The following is a 19,285-nucleotide window of genomic DNA, read 5'->3' on the forward strand; positions in this document are numbered from 1 at the left end:
TCTCTGCTCTTCTCACTTGGGCTGGCATGGTGAAATGTGGGAGCCACGTGGAAACATGCAGAGCTGGAAACCAGGCTGCTGGAAAGGGGTGCTCTGTAGATAACTCATGAGATAAACCACTGTAACCCACAGTGCTTCACAAGTGAGTTGTGCAAATACAGGCCACAGTGTCACAATCCCTTAGGAATATCATAAAGTAAAGACAGCACTAGAAAAATCTAGCTGTGAGTGACAGGGCTGCCCAAAACATCAGTGTGCCAATTTTATTCTTAAATATTTTTTTGCTAAAGGGTTTCAGTTACAAGTTAAAATGAGCTAAAGATTACATAAAAGGAATGATGACAGAAATGAAGCTGCAGTCAGCTCTGAGATGGCCAAGGCTGAAAAAGGTCAGACAAACAAGTGCCTCACTGTGGAGGCAGCTTTTGTGGGGTGTAGCCAGCAGCAGTACCAGGATTTAACCTGCACAATTCACCTAAAGAAATAATATAATCTAGTCAACCTGTAAATCCCAGAAAATCCACTGCAGCTGGCTAGTGCATGTGATTACATTCCCTGCTGTCATGTAAAATTAAAAAATAGCCAAGACTAAACTGAACTGTAAAATACTCTTAGTTCACACTTGTAACTCTTCAAAAAATGTTTCATATATGTAAGTTGTGGAATAATCACCTGAGGTAGCCAGGGAGTAAGAGTGGGCAGAACTGGGTATTTTTAAAAACAAACAGATGTGTACATGCTTGTGCACTTAGACAGTTGGTCTGTGATCGTGTTTAAACTCTGTTGATGCTAAAAAATGGCCACAGTGATATTTGCAGTTGAAGTAATTGTCAGTTTGGCTGTCCCATGTTGGCATTTTCGTGCAAGCCTGAGCCCGTGCCCGGGGGATTGCATGCTGCTTGTGCAACTCCGTTTTGGCAGCCGAGTCCCGAGGTTCTTGTGCAATCCCCGGCGGCTCCGTGCACTGAACGCTCTCTCCCGGCCGCAGGTGCTTCCAGGAGGTGGCAGCAGCGATGTTTTCATCTCCTTCACCCCGCTCGTCATCCCGGACACCGAGGCTGAGCTGTGCTGTGACGCGCTGCTGCTGGGCTTCATGAGCCTGGACAGCAAGGTAAACTGACTGCCACGGCAAGGCCAAAGGGGAATATAATTTCCCTTCCTGTAATTTATGTACAGGCTGCTGTTACCTGGCCAGTCTGTGTAAACAGTCCTGTTCCTGCTAGCCTGTACATCCTTCCTTAACCAGGGTTGTTCATCTGTTGCATTTCTCTTGGAGCTTGGAAGCATTCTGGGATGGGAATGTCACCATCTTCTTGCATTGTCTGGGGCAGCAGACACCAGACAAAAGCCCAGGGGTTTGAAATGCTATCACAACATCAGGTTTTATTGCTAACAATAGTTAACAATGGAAGTGAGACTCAGGACTGCTGAGTTCTGTTCCTGGCTCTGCATCCACCTTCCTGTGTGAATTTGGACAGCATATCTCTCCTCTGGGAAACTTCCTCTTCAACAACTGCTGATGTGAGGCTTGATCAGGGTTTTATGAATGGCTCAGTGATTCTCTGACATTAATTGTTGCAAAGGTGCAAGGTAACCTGAATGAATGCTAATAGAATGTTCAATAAAAACAACCCTAATAATCCTTATTCCTGAAGAAAGAACTGTAGAATAATAGAGTCCTGGAATGCTATCAGTTGGAAAGGACCATCTAGCTCCACCCCCCTGCCATGGGCAGCAACGTCTTTAACCAGAAAAAGTTGCTCCACACTCCATCCAGCCTGGCCTTGAATGGTTCCACAGATGGGCATCCACAGATTCTCTGGGGAACCTGTTCCAGGGCCTCACCACCCTCAGAGTGAAGAATTTCTTCCCAACACCTGATCTAAACCTGCCCTGCACCTGTACCACCCACAGCCATTCAGAGTCCAGCTACTGCTCGGCCTCTGCTGTTCCATCATGCCCTACAAACAGGCACTACATTGCCAAGCAGAATCCTGTTTTGGCTGGCAGCCTCTGGGGCTCCAAGCAGCATTTCAGGTTCAGTGCTACCATTTCCCAGAGGATTTGTGTTTCCATCTTGTTGGCAGCTGGCAAGGGGGGTGCCCGGCAAGGTGCGGCGCAGCCACGGCTACGAAGCTCCAGCGCTCCGAGTGCACGTGGAGGCTGTCCTGAGACATCCCCTGTAAGTGCCACAGTCACAGCTGCCACCCTCATGGCAGGGGTCAGCCTGGGGCAGGGATGTGACCAGCCCTGCTTCTTTACACTCAGGTTGGAAGTGGAGATGGATCACGACAGAGGAATGGTGTTTTATTCAGTGGCGAGTGATCTCCTACCTGCCAAGCCTTTCTTTGGAGTGAGTATTTCCCACACTGATGTATTTGGCTGCTTTGTGTTGCTGTGCTGCTGGGAGAATTCAGAGCTCTGTGCATATGGCTGTGAAAATGCTTCCTAATCACCAGTAGCCTCATTTTCTGTATTGCACATAACAAGATAGGGAAAAAAAAAAAAGCATACAAGCACTTATCAGCCAGGAATAAGAAAATCTGAGCTCAGATAATGCCTATTTTATTCAATTTTTTCTTTCATTGTAGGGGAGTTTGTAAGTAGAAAAATAAGTTCTGATTTTCAGGACATAAAGGTCTAAAAGCAAAATGAGTCACTTCAGTTGTGTGACCCTTGGCATTTGAAAACTTCAACTTTATTATGTTACTTTTATTTTGGTTTTTCACTCAAAAAATGTTGAGTAACACAGGTAGAAAATAGTTGGCTTGCTTTGGGGTAAAATCCTTCAGATCCCTGCTGGTACTCCATGACCAAACAGAGCAACACAGACCTCTCCAGGGAGTTAAAACTGACCAGTTCTGAATCATTTCTCCCGCAGGTTTTGACAGATGCAGTAATTACTCAGAGTTTGAAACTCATGAATTGTACCAAGGTTCGGCTGTACTTCAGGCTCTTTCTGTCTACACCCTCTATGCCCTTCAGCCTCTCCAGCTCAGATCCCAAAAAGAGCACTGAAACATCCCACAGCAAGAAGGAGGAAAGGAAACAGCAACTGCAACATTTACTTTATCCACAGCAAAACATGCTGGTAGGCTCAAAAATAATAATCCTGTGCCAGATTAGAGAGTTTAGTAATTGGTGTGTTAGTGTGGCCCAGAGGAACCACAGAAAAACACAACTGGCATAGAAATCTCCCAGTTTCAGGGGAAATAGTGTTGTATTAGCAAATGCTAATTACTGCCATTTTGCCTTCTACATTGCAGGTGCAGACTTTTGTTTTTTTCTGCAAATAATCTTTTTCTGTTCCTGATGTGCTTTTCCCATCGACTCTGACCTGTTGCAAACTCCTGCAGAAAACCCTGTGGGTTTGCAGTTCACTTAAATCAATAGCTATATATATGTTAGACAAATTAAAAGATTTCCAAGGACTGCAGTCTTCCCTCATTTCCTTAAATTAGATGCAGGCAGTGTAAGGAGAGGAAAATTTGATTAGTTTTGGGTGTACAAATTACATTAAAGGAAATGAAGTCCCAGAGTAGAGAATTAGGTAACCTGCAAAGAATGAGTAACTGTTGCATTTTTGAAGTGTGCTGCTCATTTTGCTGTGTTCATTTTGGCATGAAGACACATCTCAATTCTGCATGTGGGGGAAGAAGGAGGATTTAGATGTCTAAGACAGCTTTGGGAACGTGGTATTTGTGCCCTCAGGAACTCAAAACCTTTGGCTTGCTAGAGACTGTTTTTCCCCTGTGGTTCAGAGATCAGCTGTTCACCTTTACACTCCATCTCTGTGTACTGGATTCATAGGAAATAGCTGTGGTTTTTTCTTTAATTGTATTGCTGTGTTCCAGTGGGAATTTGGCTGCTGGCATGACACCTTTGGGTTCCAGTGGGAAAATGTGTGCCTGGGCCTTTGTGTATTTTGGATTTCCTGTACACAGTTGTCATCTTATGTGATGGTCATCAGAATTTCTCTTCCCACAGGTGCAAGTGTCATTCCACACAAATCTGGAGTTACTCAGGTATCAGCATTTGCCAGAGACCCAGCTGCTTCCTGGATGCCAAGTGCTCCAGCTGGAGAGTGGAGAGAGAAAGCTGAAGTTTAATCAAAATCTGGTCATTGAGCACAGTAACTGCACTACGCAGGTAAGGTCAGACAGGGTCTCTGGGCCCTGGGAAAGGGCTGTTTCAGCAGCATCTCTGACTTGGATTAGGATTTACTCAGCCTTGAGTTACAGGTTGGGGTCACACCCTGGTGCCCCAGCTCTGCATGGCAGCCTGGGTGACACTCAAAGGGCCACACACCCAACCTCAGGATGACTCTGAGACAGGGGCCAGGGCTGTCTCAGGGAACAAGCCATGCCTGAGTCGCCAGGCAATGCCTCCTGCAGCAACCGAGGGCTTCTGGAAAGGCTCCTGAGTCCATTGAGCTCCTGCAGTGTGGTCAAAGCCCAGGTGCATGTAAAGACTGATCCCTTCCAGTCAGAAATCTATAACCCCCTTCCCAGCCTGCAGCACCCAGCACCCTGCAGGCCCTTCTGTTTTCTTTTCACCCAGGTATTTCTGAGGCATGACCTGTGTAAGACTGAGCACCATACCTAAGATACAGTCAAGTGAATCATAACCTTGGGCAATCTGCACAAACTGAATGACTCACAGTGGGCCATACACAGTCCTGAGGGACCAGGAGATGCTGTAATGTCTGCAGCTCCACAGAAAACCCTAAAAACAAATGAGAATGTTCACTCTGTGTTACTTCATTAAGACCACAGTGTCTGGTTTGAAAACCTGCCCCAAAAAAGTAACACACAAGCAACAGCTTCATTCACTCAAGGCTGTAGAATGGGATTGACTCTAGTGTGAAAGAACACAGAACAATGATTCTTGATTCAGTGGTTGGGGTTAAGAATGATCCAGCTAGAGCAGGAATTACTAAAACTCTATAAAACTGAGGTGAGTTTTATTCTCTTTTCCCTTTCCCCTGTTTTGCAGCTGGTCCCAGTGACTGCCTACCTCACTGTTCCAGTCCTGGAGCTCTCCTGTGACAGGGTTGATTTCCAGACCTGCTTTGTTGCACAGACCAAGACAGAACATGTCTTCCTGTATAACAGGAGTGGCTGCAGAAGCTACTGGACTGCTTTGCTGGGTATTCTGGTTTTGCAATTGATTTCCTTGTGACAGAGTTTCACTAAGACTGCATGCCCTCACTCAATATAGGGGCAATATGTGATGATCCTGGGTGCAAACATGGTCTGCTTTTGTTCTCACTGATGTGGGCTTTTTCCTTCCTCTCTTTCCCCTCCCTTTTTTGACATTATTGTACCACTACTGATTTCAGCAGTTACTCCACATCTAACCAAAAGATTGAGTCTCAGCCCTCACAATTCTTGGACATGCTCTGCTCATTTATAAATCAGTCCTGAGGGGCAACAAGAACCAGCAGTTCCTCATGGGTTGTTTGAGCATGAGCCTAATGCTGTTAATAATAGATGTTAATAACAGATTCCAGAGGAAAGAAGATCAGGGCCTTATTATTTCAATGTGGAGACCACTGATCACTGCCCTTGATTAGAAGATGAAAACAGTCTGGGCACATGCACAGAAACCCTCTGACAGTGTGAGACATGATGTGTTAGTTGCTCAGCATTGCCATGAGTGCTCCTTGCTGTACACAGTTAGAGGGTGTTCTATGGCTTTGTTTGACATTTGCCCCTTCCACTGCAGATGAACAGAAAAGCCCTAAAACCATGCAAGTATTTTCCATCTTCCCAACCAAAGGCATTTTGGAGGCATGTGAAGGGGAGGCACCTACCAGAGAGATTCTGCAGATCAGCTTTGCTGCAAGGTACAGTTAACTGTGACTGAAATTGTGCTCTTCACAGAGAGCTGGGCTTGTTCAGCCTGGAGAAGGCTCTGGGGAGTCTCAGAGCCCCTTGCAGTGCCTAAAGGGGCTCCAGGAGAGCTGGAGAGGGACTTGGGACAAAGGCCTGGAGTGATGGGAAAGGGGGAATGACTTCACACTGCCAGAGGGCAGGGTTAGATGAGAAAGAACTTCTGCACTGTGAGGGTGGTGAGGCCCTGGCACAGGCTGCCCAGAGAAGCTGTGGCTGCCCCATCTCTGGAACTGTTTAAGGCCAGGCTGGATGAGGCTTTGAGCAACCTGTTCTAGTGGAAGGTTTTCCTGCAGGGGCTTGGAACAAGATGAGGTTTGCTGTCTTTTCCAACCCAAAACATTTCATGATTATTTGATGACCAAAAGACTTTAATTTCTTTGTTCTGATTCGGGAGATGCAAATCATGTAAAAAAAAATCGTTTTTCATTACAAAGTATTTTTTGAGGTTATCACATGGTGGCAGCAAGTTAAAATAAGTCTATCCTAGTGATTTCAGTGAGCTCTGAAAGCTGCTGACAGGGAAATTTCAAGCAAACTGTAGGTGAGTTATTGCCATAATTCCCATCTCCTTGGAACACAATCCAGTGCTTTCCATCAGTGGAGCCACTGATACTGCAGTGGGATGGAGCCTTGAGCAGCAGCACTAAACTGTCCCTACTTAGAGGAGCATGGTGGTCCAGAAGCCTCCCCAGGGTCCTGACTACCTATATTTTTCTGGAATTCTGCTGAATATGCCTGAAGCACTTCTTTTTATCTGACAAATGCACTAATCAGCATGGCTGAAAATGCCTGGAAATACCAGAAAGCAAAGATGTTTCTGTTTAGCAACCAGCTCATCTGTGGGGCTCCATAGAATGAATTCCCAACACAGCAGCGTGTGGGATCAGTGTGGCAGTAGGAGATAATTATATGCAAGGTGTGAGGTGATTTTAATAATTCACCTCCCCAGTTCCGTGGTCTTTCTGCAGGAGAATTGTTTTATGAGAAGGAAAAAACAAAGACTGACAGAACAGGCATTTGCCTCAGGCCCTTACAACAGCTGGCACTTGGACAGAGAGAAATCCTTCACAGGAAGTCTCAGGAGCACTGAGTGGCATTAGCCTTGGGCAAATAATGCTCTTCAACTTAGTGCAAAACTAGAGTTGTTGTAACCTTTTTGATGTTAATTTACAATTTGGACTCCACTGCCTGCCCCTTGTCTCAAAAGGAGTGACAGAAACTTTTCCCTTCAAACTTTGTCACAGGGAGGAGTTTTCCCATCAAGGCCGTGCAGGTGTTGGCTCCCAGCAGAGCTTCATTTCATTTATTCACCTAAACTAGAATTTACCAAGTAGGATGGTATTCTCATTCCTGCAAAACATGAATCCAATGTCTTCAGGCACAGATCTGAACATCCCTTTCAAACACCATGTACTGTACCCATGGAACACAGCCCTGTGGACTTGGCACTGACATTAGTGACCTGTGCTTGTGACTTGGAGCATTCTTAGGACACCGTTGTCCCCTTTTCATCTCATCCCTAAACACAGGACTGCATGTAGCTGTAAACTTTTGCTGTGCATTTTAGGAGCAACACTGACTATGAAGCAATTGTGACCATTTCTGGAATGCTGGAAGAGAAGCCTTGCAAGCTGCACCTCAGAGGGAGAGGAGTGCACTGTGGGAAGGTGCATTAAGCAGGACAATGTGGGACAAATGTCAAGGTAACAGGCTGGATGCAGATGTGCCAGCAGCTGAGCCTGTATTTTCATCTACTTCTGTTTTTAGTAGGGACTGGACTTTTAGCAGAATGAAAATTTAGGTTATGAGGAAAGAAATTCTCGTGGTACCTTAACCAGTCATACTCACACTGTGGACTTTTACTTTTATTTCTGTGATAAGCTCAGCTTTAGGCACAGAACAAGGTTTTAAATTGCAAAGCAGCTGTGTAAGTCAGGCCAAAGCCCTCTGCAGAGCCCAGCATACCTTGAATCACAGCTAAAGACTATTCATACCTTAAAGTAGCTTTTGTTTTGCCTCATTTATTTGTTTGACATTAAAATGGACATTGGCACATAATAAAACAAGAATTGATGAATAGGCCAGCATTTCCCAGGCTCTTTTCTCAGTGCCTTACATGAAAAAGGGAAGAGAGAACTTTCCCTGGTCTCCTTGGAAAATTACCAACCTGTGTGTTTCATCATGCTTGTGCCTTGAGAACATCCCCTTCAGCAACAGAGGGAGGAACCCTTCTTCAATTTCATTCTTTCCCCCCACATGGTTCCCATTTACTCTCACTTCTCTTTAAACTATTTTAGTATTATTTTAGCTAAAGGTCACTGGAATTCCCACTTCTGAGTTTGTTAAATTTTCCACTTCCACTAAATAAAAGGCTTTTATAAATGGCTCATTATTCCCTCTAAATAATTCAGTTTTTTGGCTCTAAGCGTCTGTGTGATTGCTGGGTGAGACAGGTTTCAGCATGGGATTGTGAAAATATCAGAGAGCTCTAACTCATCATGACCTTCAACTCAAAATCATCATAAAAAGGAAACAATTGTATTGCAAGAACCCAATTGTATTATTAAGTGCAAAAACAAAAGTCAGGACAAAGAACTTCAGTTTGTTACAAATTCAAAGCAGCAATGAGTAAATTTCTTTTTCGAGCTGAGTTTCAGTGATCTTTCTGTTCAGACAAGAGAAGAAATAAAGGATGACAAAAGACACAAGACAGAACATGTTTGTATTAGCACTGAAGGGCTGAGCTGTCACTGATGTTCATGTAGTGCTTGCAGTAAATGTAATGCTGCAATTTGCTTTATTTTAGGTAGGTAAATATGATTAAGCACAAGATTGTCTTTGGACTCACACAACTGACACTCAGACATGTAAAAGAAGGAATGGCCACATCCAAATCCTGGCTTCTAGCAATTCACCAGAACCTTTCCATTCAGGCATTTCCTGTGGAAATTATGTTCAGTCCTTCCACTTTGTCCCACTGGAGAGAAGCTTCAGAGCAGCTCCACCAGCAGCGAGCTACAGCCCATCCTCCAGTGTAGGGACAATTTAACACACAGACAACTTCTGACACAGTTGTAACGGCAAGGATGTCAAGTCTTTGCTTCAAAACAAGCTCTTTTAAACTTCTTACAAAATGGTGAAACCTTTTAAGGAAATGCTGGAAAAGTCTTTTCACGTGAACTGATGTCTTCGTTTTGAGTGACTCTTTTTGCCAATTTGTCACACAAAAATACTGTCTCATGAACTATTACCCTTTGGTAATATTCACAGAGTAAAAAGATCAATTAAATTTAAAATAATCACCACATCATTCATAATCATCACACCAGGGGCTGTAGTTGAATTTCAGCTGAGCTAATTAGTTATGTCAGGAAGCCATGTGCCAGTTCTGCATTTCCTCACCTTCTTTGCAGAACTGCACCATTAATTCTACTTCACAATTTCTGTCTAAAATTTGTAGATCTAGTAACAAATCCCAGAACCCACTTGATTTCAGTGGCAATCACTTGCCAGGCCTTGGGAAGGCAGAGAGGGAGCAGCTGTGGTGGTGTTGTGTCAGCACTGGAGCTCACTTCACTTCCCCGGGTACTCGAACACGGCTGCGGCTCCCATGCCGGTTCCAATGCACATGGACACGACTCCATAGGCTCTGAAACAAAGAGCACGTGGAATTAAGGAAAAGAAAAACACAGCTCAGGTTCACATCATCCAAGGAAAAAATAAAAATAAAGAATACAATAAATTTGAGCTGTCTACTGCTCTCCTGTTTCACTAGGAGAGCCCCGGGGAATTCAGGTTCAAAGCCAACCATGGGATGGAGAAAGCTTAACCCAAAGGGACAAGGGATGGAGGAGGCTGAACCCAAAGGGACAGATACCTCATCCAAGGGATGGAGGAAGCTGAACCCAAAGGGACAGATACCTCATCCAAGGGATGGAGGAAGCTGAACCCAAAGGGACAGATACCTCACCCAAGGGATGGAGGAGGCTGAACCCAAAGGGACAGATACCTCATCCAAGGGATGGAGGAGGCTGAACCCAAAGGGACAGATACCTCATCCAAGGGATGGAGGAAGCTGAACCCAAAGGGACAGATACCTCACCCAAGGGATGGAGGAGGCTGAACCCAAAGGGACAGATACCTCATCCAAGGGATGGAGGAGGCTGAACCCAAAGGGACAGATACCTCATCCAAGGGATGGAGGAAGCTGAACCCAAACTGGTGCCCCTGAGCCTGTGGGAGCTGCACAGGCAGCAGGTGTGAGGCAGTGCTGATGCTGAGCTCTCACCTCTTCCCTCTGCGCTTCAGTTCATGGAGCAGAGTGACGACCTGCCGAGCCCCGGTGCAGCCCAGGGGGTGTCCCAGGGCTATGGCTCCTCCCAGGGGGTTCACCTTCTCCATGGGAATGCCCAGCTTCTCAACACAGTACACAGCCTGCAAAGACACAGGGAGGGATTTCATGCAGGTGCTCTTGTCTTCCTTAGTTCTCAGCTCTCCTGCAGCTCAGAGGCCTGAGCCCAGCTAGACCATCGTTCTCAGGGGAAAGGAGTGGAACTGATCCAAGGCAGAGAAGTGAGCTAAAACTGTTCACTCATCTCAAACTGAGCCCACACACATTCAGACAACCTGACAATAAATCACAGACCTGATGAAACAGATGTTGCAGGTTGGTATGAGAGCACAATAGCCAATTCTTACTTAGTGGACTTTTTGGGTTTTTTTCTAATATTAAGCTGTATAAGCAATGCCCTGGTCATTTTTATTTGAAGGAAAAGGAAAATAGTCTGCACATGTTATTAACATTTGGCTGAAGATGTAATATGTGGAACAAGTTAAAAATCTCAACCTGGAGATCAAGCTGAGATCAAGCTGAAATACACTCAGTTGCCAAGCAATGCAGCAACACAAACATGATGCTCACTCACCTGGCTTGCAAAGGCTTCATTAATTTCATATATATCAATGTCATTCAGAGTCAGACCTATGGGCCAGATAAGTCAGGAGTTAAAAGGAGATCCTTTTGCCTCATGACTGTATCAAAGAGAGCAATTGCCTGACAGCCTCCCTCCATGAATTCCAGTTCTACTCCATCTAAGAAAGAGGAACCTTAGCTCCATGTAGGGTATCTACACTTGAACAAGTTTATGTACAGCAGTGTCTAAAGACTGCAAAACATCCCAGTTCGTGGCACTGAGCCTACCAAATTTCCTCAGATTAAGTGTGATTTCTCTGCAGAGGGATTAAGGATTGAAGGGTGTTTGGAGAGTGGAAGATAAAGCTACAGGTGGGCATGGGACTGTAGCCAGGCCAGGCTAAATCAGCTCATCAAGTACAAAAGCTGGTTAATCCAATGAGTGTGGTAAAAAACCTAAGTAAGATGACAAAACTGTACAGAGAAAAAACCACCAAAAACCAAACACAAAACCACCCCCTAAACATTGGCCATAATAAAGGAGAGAAAACAGCACTAAGTGAGCACTGAATCATGTTGCCACATGTCAACTCTTGCCACATGTCAACTCTTGTTGAGTCTGTGCAGGGATTTACTCCTGAGCTTCTCAAAGGTGAGTGAATGACAATTTACACACCAGTACAAGGCAAAGGCATTGCCACAATCTGAGGCAGGACCTTTTTTACAGTTTCAGATTTAACTTCACTGTTCCTGGGGCCAACAGCTGCACAAGCTTGAATAATATAACCTTAAATCTCAGTGCAAGGAGTCTGATCTGCTTTGCCTGAATGCCAGAAGGTTCTCACCTGCCTTTTCCACAGCAACAGGGATGGCATAGGCTGGCCCTATGCCCATCACATCAGGTGGCACTCCCACCACAGCAAAGGACCTCAGCACCCCCAGCACTGGCAGTCCCAGCTGTGCTGCCTTGGAGCGTTTTGCCAGGAGAACAGCAGCTGCTCCATCGCTGACCTGGCTGGCATTCCCTGTTGGAAGAGACCTGTTAACATGCTTTTTGTTCCAGGAAAGGCAGGTAAACCAGAGGAACAGCACAAATGGAACAGCTGAGCTCACCTGCTGTAGTGCTTCCATCCTCTTTGAAGGCAGGTTTCAGCTTTGCCAAGCCTTCCAGTGTTGTGGAGGGTCTGATCCCTTCATCCTGGTGCACAGTGATTGTTTTTTTGTTGCCCTCATTATCTGCAACAGTGGTCTTCACTGGAACAATCTCTGTTTTAAACAGTCCCATCTGCTGAGCTTTTGCTGCTCTGGTAAAAAAAAAAAAAAGGTGTATGAAAGTATGAAAGGTTAAAATATTCTGGAGGTGAAGTGCAGGAGAACTAAAGTGAAGGAAAGCAGTTAGAGAATGAACTAAGGTGGGATTTTGTTACTGTCATATTTTTTAGAAAAATCTCCTTGCGCAGGATTCTTCTCCTGGGAAGCTGAGAAGCCTCAGAGAAAAAGGAAAACAATATAATCTCATTTGCTTCTCCTGTGTTTTGCTGCTTTGGAATGTGTTTAGACATTGTTTACTAACAGGTGATTGTTTCATTGATTTCATGTGAATTGTTTTGACTTAATGGCCAATCACAGTCAAGCTGTGTCGGGACTATGGAAGGAGTCACAAGTTTTCATTATTATCGTTTAGCCTTCTGTCTGTATCCTTTCTGTATTCTTTAGTATAGTTTAGTATAGTATTCTTTAATATATTCTAGTACCATAAAATAATAAATTAGCCTTCTAAAAACATGAAGTTAGATTCATCATTCCTTCCTTCGTCTGGGAACCCTGCAAATACAAGAGGATTTGGTACATCATCACTGAGTGACAAGACAAACAGGCAAATTGTTACTTTCATTCATGGAAAGACAAACTTTTTACCTCTGCATCAACATTATGGGCATTGTTCCTAAATCTGGATCACAGGATCACTCATTTCAGACCAATATCCCCATTCTGTTCCCATCAACACCTCTGTGCCTGACTGACCACCACCAGCATCCAACATGAAGTTTTATTTTTTTCAGGGGTACAGCCACATCACAACTGTAAGAAAATAAATGAACCCTGAACTAGCAGCAGTCAACAACTGTCATGACCAGGCAGAATACAATTAACTAAACCAGAATCAGCTCAAGCCATGTAGATTTAATCTTTCCTATCAGCAAGATGTTTTAAAAATCTAAATAAGCTCTTCAAAGCAGAGCTTATTTAGATTTACCTTCCAGAGGTGAATACTTCAGAGAATACAAATTGGAGACTAAAAGCTTGTTTTATCCCTTCATCACTTTGCACTTTTACCCATAAAAAATGAAAATATTCAATGCTCCCAGGTAAGTCAGAATTGGAGCAAAGTGCTGAAGGACAGGTCAGATATCCTGATATCCTGAGACCAAGGCCAGAAAGTCACCCTTGCCTCATGTGAGCAAGGATCACATTCACAAACCCTTCTGGTTATCAGTCCCATGGCAGTGAGAAAGGCTGGCATGCCAAGTTCCCTGAGCAGCAGGGCCGGAATTTAAAGGTTTAACTACCCTGTGCAGTGGCTTCCTGTGTTAGATAAATAATTGGACCAGACTGATGCTTGGACAGAGCTCTGAAAGCAAGTTTAACTCTTTGATGGCAGAAACTCTACCCTATCACCTGCCACTGCTTTGGCAGCACAGCCCCACAGATTCCAGGGTCAGTTGATTTTGGCAGTGATTTAACCCAGAGGAAGGTTATCAGAGGTAGGACTGGACTCACTCAGAGCCAAACACCTGCACTGAGGACAAGCCACTCTTCTCACAAGCTCAGCAGTTCCCTACCAACAGCCACAGTCAAATATTCCCTCATGGGAAAGGCTCCTCCTGCTGCTGCTCCCACGTTCAGGTTCCAGTGATCCTGAGCCAAAGCCACTATGAAAATACCTCACCAGGCACTCGTTCCAGAAACCTCCCTGAGGTTCTGTCACAGAAACACAGAATGGTTTGGGTTGGAAGGGACCTTAAAGATCATCCAGTTTCACCCCCACTGCCATGGGCAGGAACCTTTGGATGCTGGAACAAGCAGGGCACTCACTGTTCAGGGTCTGTGTGCCCAGTGATACTTGTGTGAGATCACTGATCCCACAGTCCCAGTCCAGCTCTGGACTCCAGTTCCCCCATCACCCACAACCCTGCACTGCATTTCAGCTGGACCCCCTCAGGCTTCTTTGCTCACTGTTAAGGACTGGAAGGCAACACAAAGGCTGCACTTCACCAGGAAGTAGCAGTGTGTTTTCTAGCTATTCTTATTTCTTAACTAAAAGGTTAAAAAACCCCAAAAGACTAACAAAACCAGCGTTTACTTTTGTTGGGAAGCCAAGGCAAAGGCATCTTGCTTCTTCCGGGAAACTCCAAACTTCTCTGCCACATTTTCTGAGGTTATTCTGGGGAAAAACATCACAGAGTTAATCCAAGGACACATCTCATGGAGCTGCACTGGCTTCCACTAAGATCACACGAGGTATAAGCAATGGCTTTAGCTTGAAAGCCAAAATATGATGAAGCACAAGATTGTCCTTGGAGTCACACAAAATGACACTCAGACTTGTAAAAGCAGGAATGGCCACATTGAAACCAACTGCTGCCTTCTCAACTCAGAACTGCTGGCAGAAGCTAATCCTGAATCCAATCTAGGACCAGAACAAGGTTCAAATCTGTTCTCCTTGCTCAACAAGCCATTCATCTTAAGACAAGAAAATCTTTGATCAGAGTTGTTGATTTCCCCCCATTTCACATCATTAATCTTCCACCACAGCCAAGGATGCCAACACACACAGCTCCAAGCTCACCACATTCAGGTTGATTTGTAACTGTGGTGTCACTGAGGAGACAGCATCTGTTAAACCCTTAAACTGTGGGAAGGAGAAACACTCACCCCATAGGAATAAGGCAATCTCGAGCTTTGGGGTTATCCATCATGCTGGAACTGATATCACCAGGGTTATTTGCACTTCTGAGGGACATTGTTTCCACTCTAAACACAAGAAAAATTAGAATTGCTCCATTAAGACTGATCAAAACTCAGTATCCTGACAACATGCTTTCCCATTATCCCACAGAAACACAGCTGCTAATTAGGAACTGGCTGAGGCAGAAGCTCTTTAATCATCAATTTAAGAATTATTATGAAATGAAAACAGATTGTGAGATTCAATTGGTTCTTGCTTCACTAGAACAGGATACCAATGTCAGCAGTTAATTTCTTGTGTTTCCACAGCTAGGAAAGAATTGCTATGATTCTGGCACATTTGTCCTCAAACATAATGAGGTTCAAGGGCTGGAGTTTTTAGTGAGATTGCCAACAGACATAAAAATACCACTCAGATCTTAAGAACAGGTTGGCAGTAGAAAAAGAAGTATTGAGCAAACCATGGCAAAGAGATTTCAGTGAGTTGCACCATTTGTGTTTTGCAATAGAAAGAATTTCAGACATGGATCCCACAGGGTGCAATCTTTGACCCACAAATGAATTAACACATTGAAGATACTCAAATTTACTGCAGAAATACAAAGCCATCAGTTAAGACTCATGAGCTTTTGTAAGGTCAGTCTAGATCATGAGGCCTACAATGGGAAGAGAGTTTGAATTCTACTCTGCACCACACAAATACCTTCATGAAGAATAAATAACAAAGAAACTACTCCTGGGAAATGAAAGGCAAGCAGAAAGTAAGGCAGCTTATACTAAGTGCTATCAGCAATTTAAACTCTAATTAGCCCTAAGATGGGACACTCCATCATTGACTTCAGCTGCATCTGCTCCTGAAGGAAGGCACAGGACTGGGTTTTAAGTAAGTGAAACCCCAGCTACTGTTTCTTGTGCTTGAATCCAGGGTTTCTCCACTCTGTGGAAGAATAAGACTTGGGATAAAGCCAGCTCCCAAAAGCTATTTGTAACTTATGGGTTGTATGTCTTCTACAGGGCAGAGGCCAGAGAGCTTCCCACAGCAAAACCCAGTGTCTGGCACAGTGAGGGGTGCAAAGGCCATCAGTCCCTTTAAGCACAACATCTTGGTGGACATTACTGTGTGCAGTAATAATTAATGACAGATTAGAATCATCAAGTTATAAGAAAAGAGGAACCCAGTATTTTGGCCTCAAGATTACTGAATAGGTTTTTTTTCACTCCTTCTTCTGAAGTCAATGTGTATGTGGTCACTAGTATTTCCCCAAAATCAACCTAATGTTTACATAATCCTCCAAAAAATAAACACAGCTTGTGATGTTAGGACTGCAGCACAGAACAGATCCTGTAAGTCTGCAGAACACTGATTAGCACACATTGGATATTAATTTCTTCATCCAAGAGAGAGTCTTTCAAGAGGCTAGTTAATTGGAGATTAGCTATAAAGCTAATTTTTTGGCAGGCTATTGCACAGGGACAGAGTGTTACCTTCAGGAAGCCTAAGCAAGCACTATGAAAACACTTCCTTACCCACAGGCCAAGCCAATGTCATAGGATCCATTTCGGATGCCACCTGTAACAGCAGTGCATAAATGTTCTTACTGTCAGCAGGAGCAAAAGCATTTCCAGCCCAGCTGCAGCTTCCCAACACCTGAGCACCCACAACAGCCAAATGGGCTTTTCCTCACCCTCCTGCCTGCCAGAGCCAGGACAAGGAGCTGATGGGGCTGAAGGCTAACATGGGGCCAGAGAGAGCTGGAAGGATTCTTCTGGAAGCTGCCTGATATGGAGGGGATGGTGGAACTTACCCCAGAAAACCAAGTCACTTCTCTAGGGATAAACTCAGCCACTCAAGGATATAAAGGTATTTAGCTAACACCACACTGCAAATTCCCTACAGCACAAGATATTACCACTGTTTCACTGTTCAGAGACACTGGAGGATTGAGCCCTTGGGGTGGGACAGGCATCAACTCTGATGCCAGTGCCCACAACACCTACCAGCTATGTTGATAATGGCCTGCAGCCCGGAGGAGCACTGCCTGTTCACACTGGAGCACGGCACTGTCTCTGGAATGCCACTGGAAAACAAGGGAATGTTGGCAAAGACTCAGTGATAAAAACAAACAACAACAACCCAAAGCTCTAAAGAGTGCATGAATCCACCTGATTAAACTTTAACCCTCAAGTTCCAGGCAGATCCCTTTATCCAGTTCGTGATCTATTTGGTCCTGCACCAAGGGAAAGCAAAGTTCAAAGATAATTTCCTCACTTCACCTGCAAGTGGCTCCAAGTGCTGTTTCCCCATAGGTCTGTCTTCAGAAGGTGCTCTGTAAGCAACACCCTGCCCTGGAGATCCTGAGCTCTGACCCAGGCCAGAAACCCTAAAAAGTTCTGTAATATTCATAATATTCAAAATTATGGCAGGCTGTGCCTGCACCTTTTTGAAGTGGTAGTTGTGCAGTGATTGACAGAAGCAAAGAATGGCAACAGGAACTGACTGAAATATTTGGAATCTGGGATCCAGCAGAAATCTCTGGAATTTGGGATCCAGCTCAATACAAGCCACTGACCAGCACTGAGCAATGACAGAAAGATCTGAGCCCATCCATGGTTTTGGGACCAGCAGAGAGAGGTGCAGCCTCAGAGAGTGCAGCTGGGAGCCCACAGAACATCGTGTGCCTCTCAGAAGCCCAACACAGGCAGCACAAACAGATCAAACAGCTTCACCTGCTTCCCTGTCTCTTTGCCACCAGCACTCAGAGGTCAATCAAAGTCCACTTTCTAGGCAAAAGGTGATTTGCTGTAATTCCTGGGAGTGCATGAGCCCAACTGCAATCTCTGACCCTGTGCTGCTCCATGGCTCAATGAGGAGAGGAAGAACCTCAGTCTGGCTGAGAGCTTACCTTAGAAACTGTGCAACTCTTGCAATCAAGGCACCAGCTCCAGGCTGCAGCACATTCCCTGAATGCAGAGACACAATTCCAGTCAATTGGCTGCACTCCCCTCACAGGCATTCAAGGGATGTTCCCATCACCACAGCTCGGTACTGCCCAGCACCAGGTCAGAGCCCCACCACCAAGAGGACAGGCATGAAAACCTAATGTTACACACTAATCCCTTCCAGCCCCAGGAGATTTGTGAGTATCCCACATGGGGAGCCTGTCCCACAGAGCTGTCCAGAGCAGGAGTTTCACCAGGCAGAGGCTGTCACTCACCCACACAGATGTCTCCCAGCACCTCAGGACGGAGGTTGACATCCTGAAGGACAGCTGTCATCACAGCAGCCAGCAGCTCATCAGGTGTTGTGTCCTAAAAGCACAGGGGATCAGCACCACCAGTGAACACCAGTAAGTGCCCTGTCACCAGTTCACCCTCAGAGCACTTCAGAGGGCTGGCCAGGGATGCTAAGGCAGCTTTACTCCACTCCTCAGCTCACTGTGGTTGTTATTTCCCTACCACAGTGGAATTATTTGCATGTTTTTACCCCTGGTTTCCTTCAGGCCCTGCAACACACAGGCTGCTTTCTCACCTTCCTTGGATTTATAGAAACACGCTCTGCAGGGCCTTCAAAATCACACAGCTACAGAGATTTATGTGACAAGACCCAGCAAATGGAGCCCCATTTGTTTTGTGAAAGAAGCAGGGGTGACCGCTCAGCTGGTGGGGAGCACCGCCAGCATGAGGAGACCTGTTTGGAAGAGCGACAAGGAACAAGGAGCATCCTCTGGGGTCAGCCTGGCACCGTGTTCTTCCCCAGCACCCTGTGAATGAGGTCCCAGAAGCGTGGCAGGTCCGTGCCAAGCCGTGCAGGTGAGGGACACCGGGGGTGCTCCGTGTGGCAGGGCAGGTGACAGCGGACTGTGACCGCTGCCCGGGCTGCCGGGGAGTTGGAACACAACGCCCGGCTCCTTCGGGGGATGCCACCGGCATCCACTGCCACCCCGAGCATTAAAACCATCACACAGCGCTGGGATTTACTCTTCCAGAGCACAGCAGCGGTGTCTGGGGGTCAAGCAGGGGCCCAGCACCCAGGAGGGAAGGCGAAGAAGGGGGCAGCCCATTGCCATCGGGGATGCCAAGCCCCTGTGGGGACCCGGCGGGCAGGATCCCCCGGGCCGTACCTTGAAGCCGCCGCGGCGGGCGCGGCCGATGGCGGTCCTGCGGCCGTGCACCACCACCACATCGTCGGGGCTGCCGGCCCGCGGGGGGCCCCCGGAGCACGGCACGGCCCTGGGCGCGGCCCCGGCCAAGTGCCCCAGCACCAGCTGTGCCCGCCGCGCCGCCGCCGCCATCTTGTCACGGGAGCGCCTCGCTCATCTGCATGAGCCCGCCCCCTCATTTGCATACCGAAAGAGCGGGGCAACAATTCTGCTCGTTTGCATTCCCCGCCCTCCTCATTTGCATGCCGCTCCCCCCGGGGGCTAAACCGCGCTCCGCCCGCGAAGCCAACGGGCCAAGAGAAAGAAAAAATAAAAAGGGGGAAATAAAGGAAAAAAGGAGGGGAAAA

The 19,285-nt window shown here is 46.0% G+C and overlaps 2 protein-coding genes across 2 annotated transcripts in view; one reads left to right on the forward strand and one right to left on the reverse strand.

The window, feature by feature from the left end:
• The window catches only part of DLEC1 (DLEC1 cilia and flagella associated protein), a 32,950-nt gene extending 24,667 nt beyond the window's left edge, over window positions 1–8,283 (forward strand). The window contains exons 31-38 of the mRNA XM_066550715.1: window positions 989–1,111; window positions 2,088–2,182; window positions 2,269–2,353; window positions 2,882–3,091; window positions 3,988–4,149; window positions 4,996–5,149; window positions 5,728–5,848; window positions 7,465–8,283. Coding sequence (XP_066406812.1) covers window positions 989–1,111; window positions 2,088–2,182; window positions 2,269–2,353; window positions 2,882–3,091; window positions 3,988–4,149; window positions 4,996–5,149; window positions 5,728–5,848; window positions 7,465–7,573 — 1,059 coding nt within the window. The 3' untranslated portion in view covers window positions 7,574–8,283. The remainder of the gene's footprint in view (window positions 1–988; window positions 1,112–2,087; window positions 2,183–2,268; window positions 2,354–2,881; window positions 3,092–3,987; window positions 4,150–4,995; window positions 5,150–5,727; window positions 5,849–7,464) is intronic.
• Window positions 8,284–8,433: 150 nt separating this feature from the next.
• Window positions 8,434–19,070, reverse strand: ACAA1 (acetyl-CoA acyltransferase 1). The gene is made up of 12 exons (XM_066550724.1): window positions 18,900–19,070; window positions 17,994–18,087; window positions 17,682–17,739; window positions 16,777–16,856; window positions 16,306–16,348; window positions 14,746–14,844; window positions 14,174–14,254; window positions 11,923–12,113; window positions 11,655–11,834; window positions 10,823–10,878; window positions 10,186–10,331; window positions 8,434–9,546 (listed from the first exon to the last, which is right to left on the reverse strand). The coding sequence occupies exons 1-12, from the start codon at window positions 19,068–19,070 to the stop codon at window positions 9,471–9,473; spliced, it is 1,275 nt and encodes a 424-aa protein (XP_066406821.1). The 3' UTR covers window positions 8,434–9,470.
• Window positions 19,071–19,285: the final 215 nt, after the last annotated feature.

Source organism: Molothrus aeneus, chromosome 1 (genome assembly GCF_037042795.1).
Source record: "Molothrus aeneus isolate 106 chromosome 1, BPBGC_Maene_1.0, whole genome shotgun sequence".
NCBI lineage: Eukaryota > Metazoa > Chordata > Aves > Passeriformes > Icteridae > Molothrus > Molothrus aeneus.

Bases quoted from the DNA above. Each gene is read 5' to 3' on its own strand.
- ACAA1 (XM_066550724.1), bottom strand. From the start codon at position 19,070: ATGGCGGCGGCGGCGCGGCGGGCACAGCTGGTGCTGGGGCACTTGGCC. The intron at 16,857-17,681 runs GTAAGCTCTCAG...CTTGTTTTCCAG, and splicing joins AGAGTTGCACAGTTTCTAAG to TGGCATTCCAGAGACAGTGC. The intron at 16,349-16,776 runs GTAGGTGTTGTG...CTGCTGTTACAG, and splicing joins GGCCATTATCAACATAGCTG to GTGGCATCCGAAATGGATCC.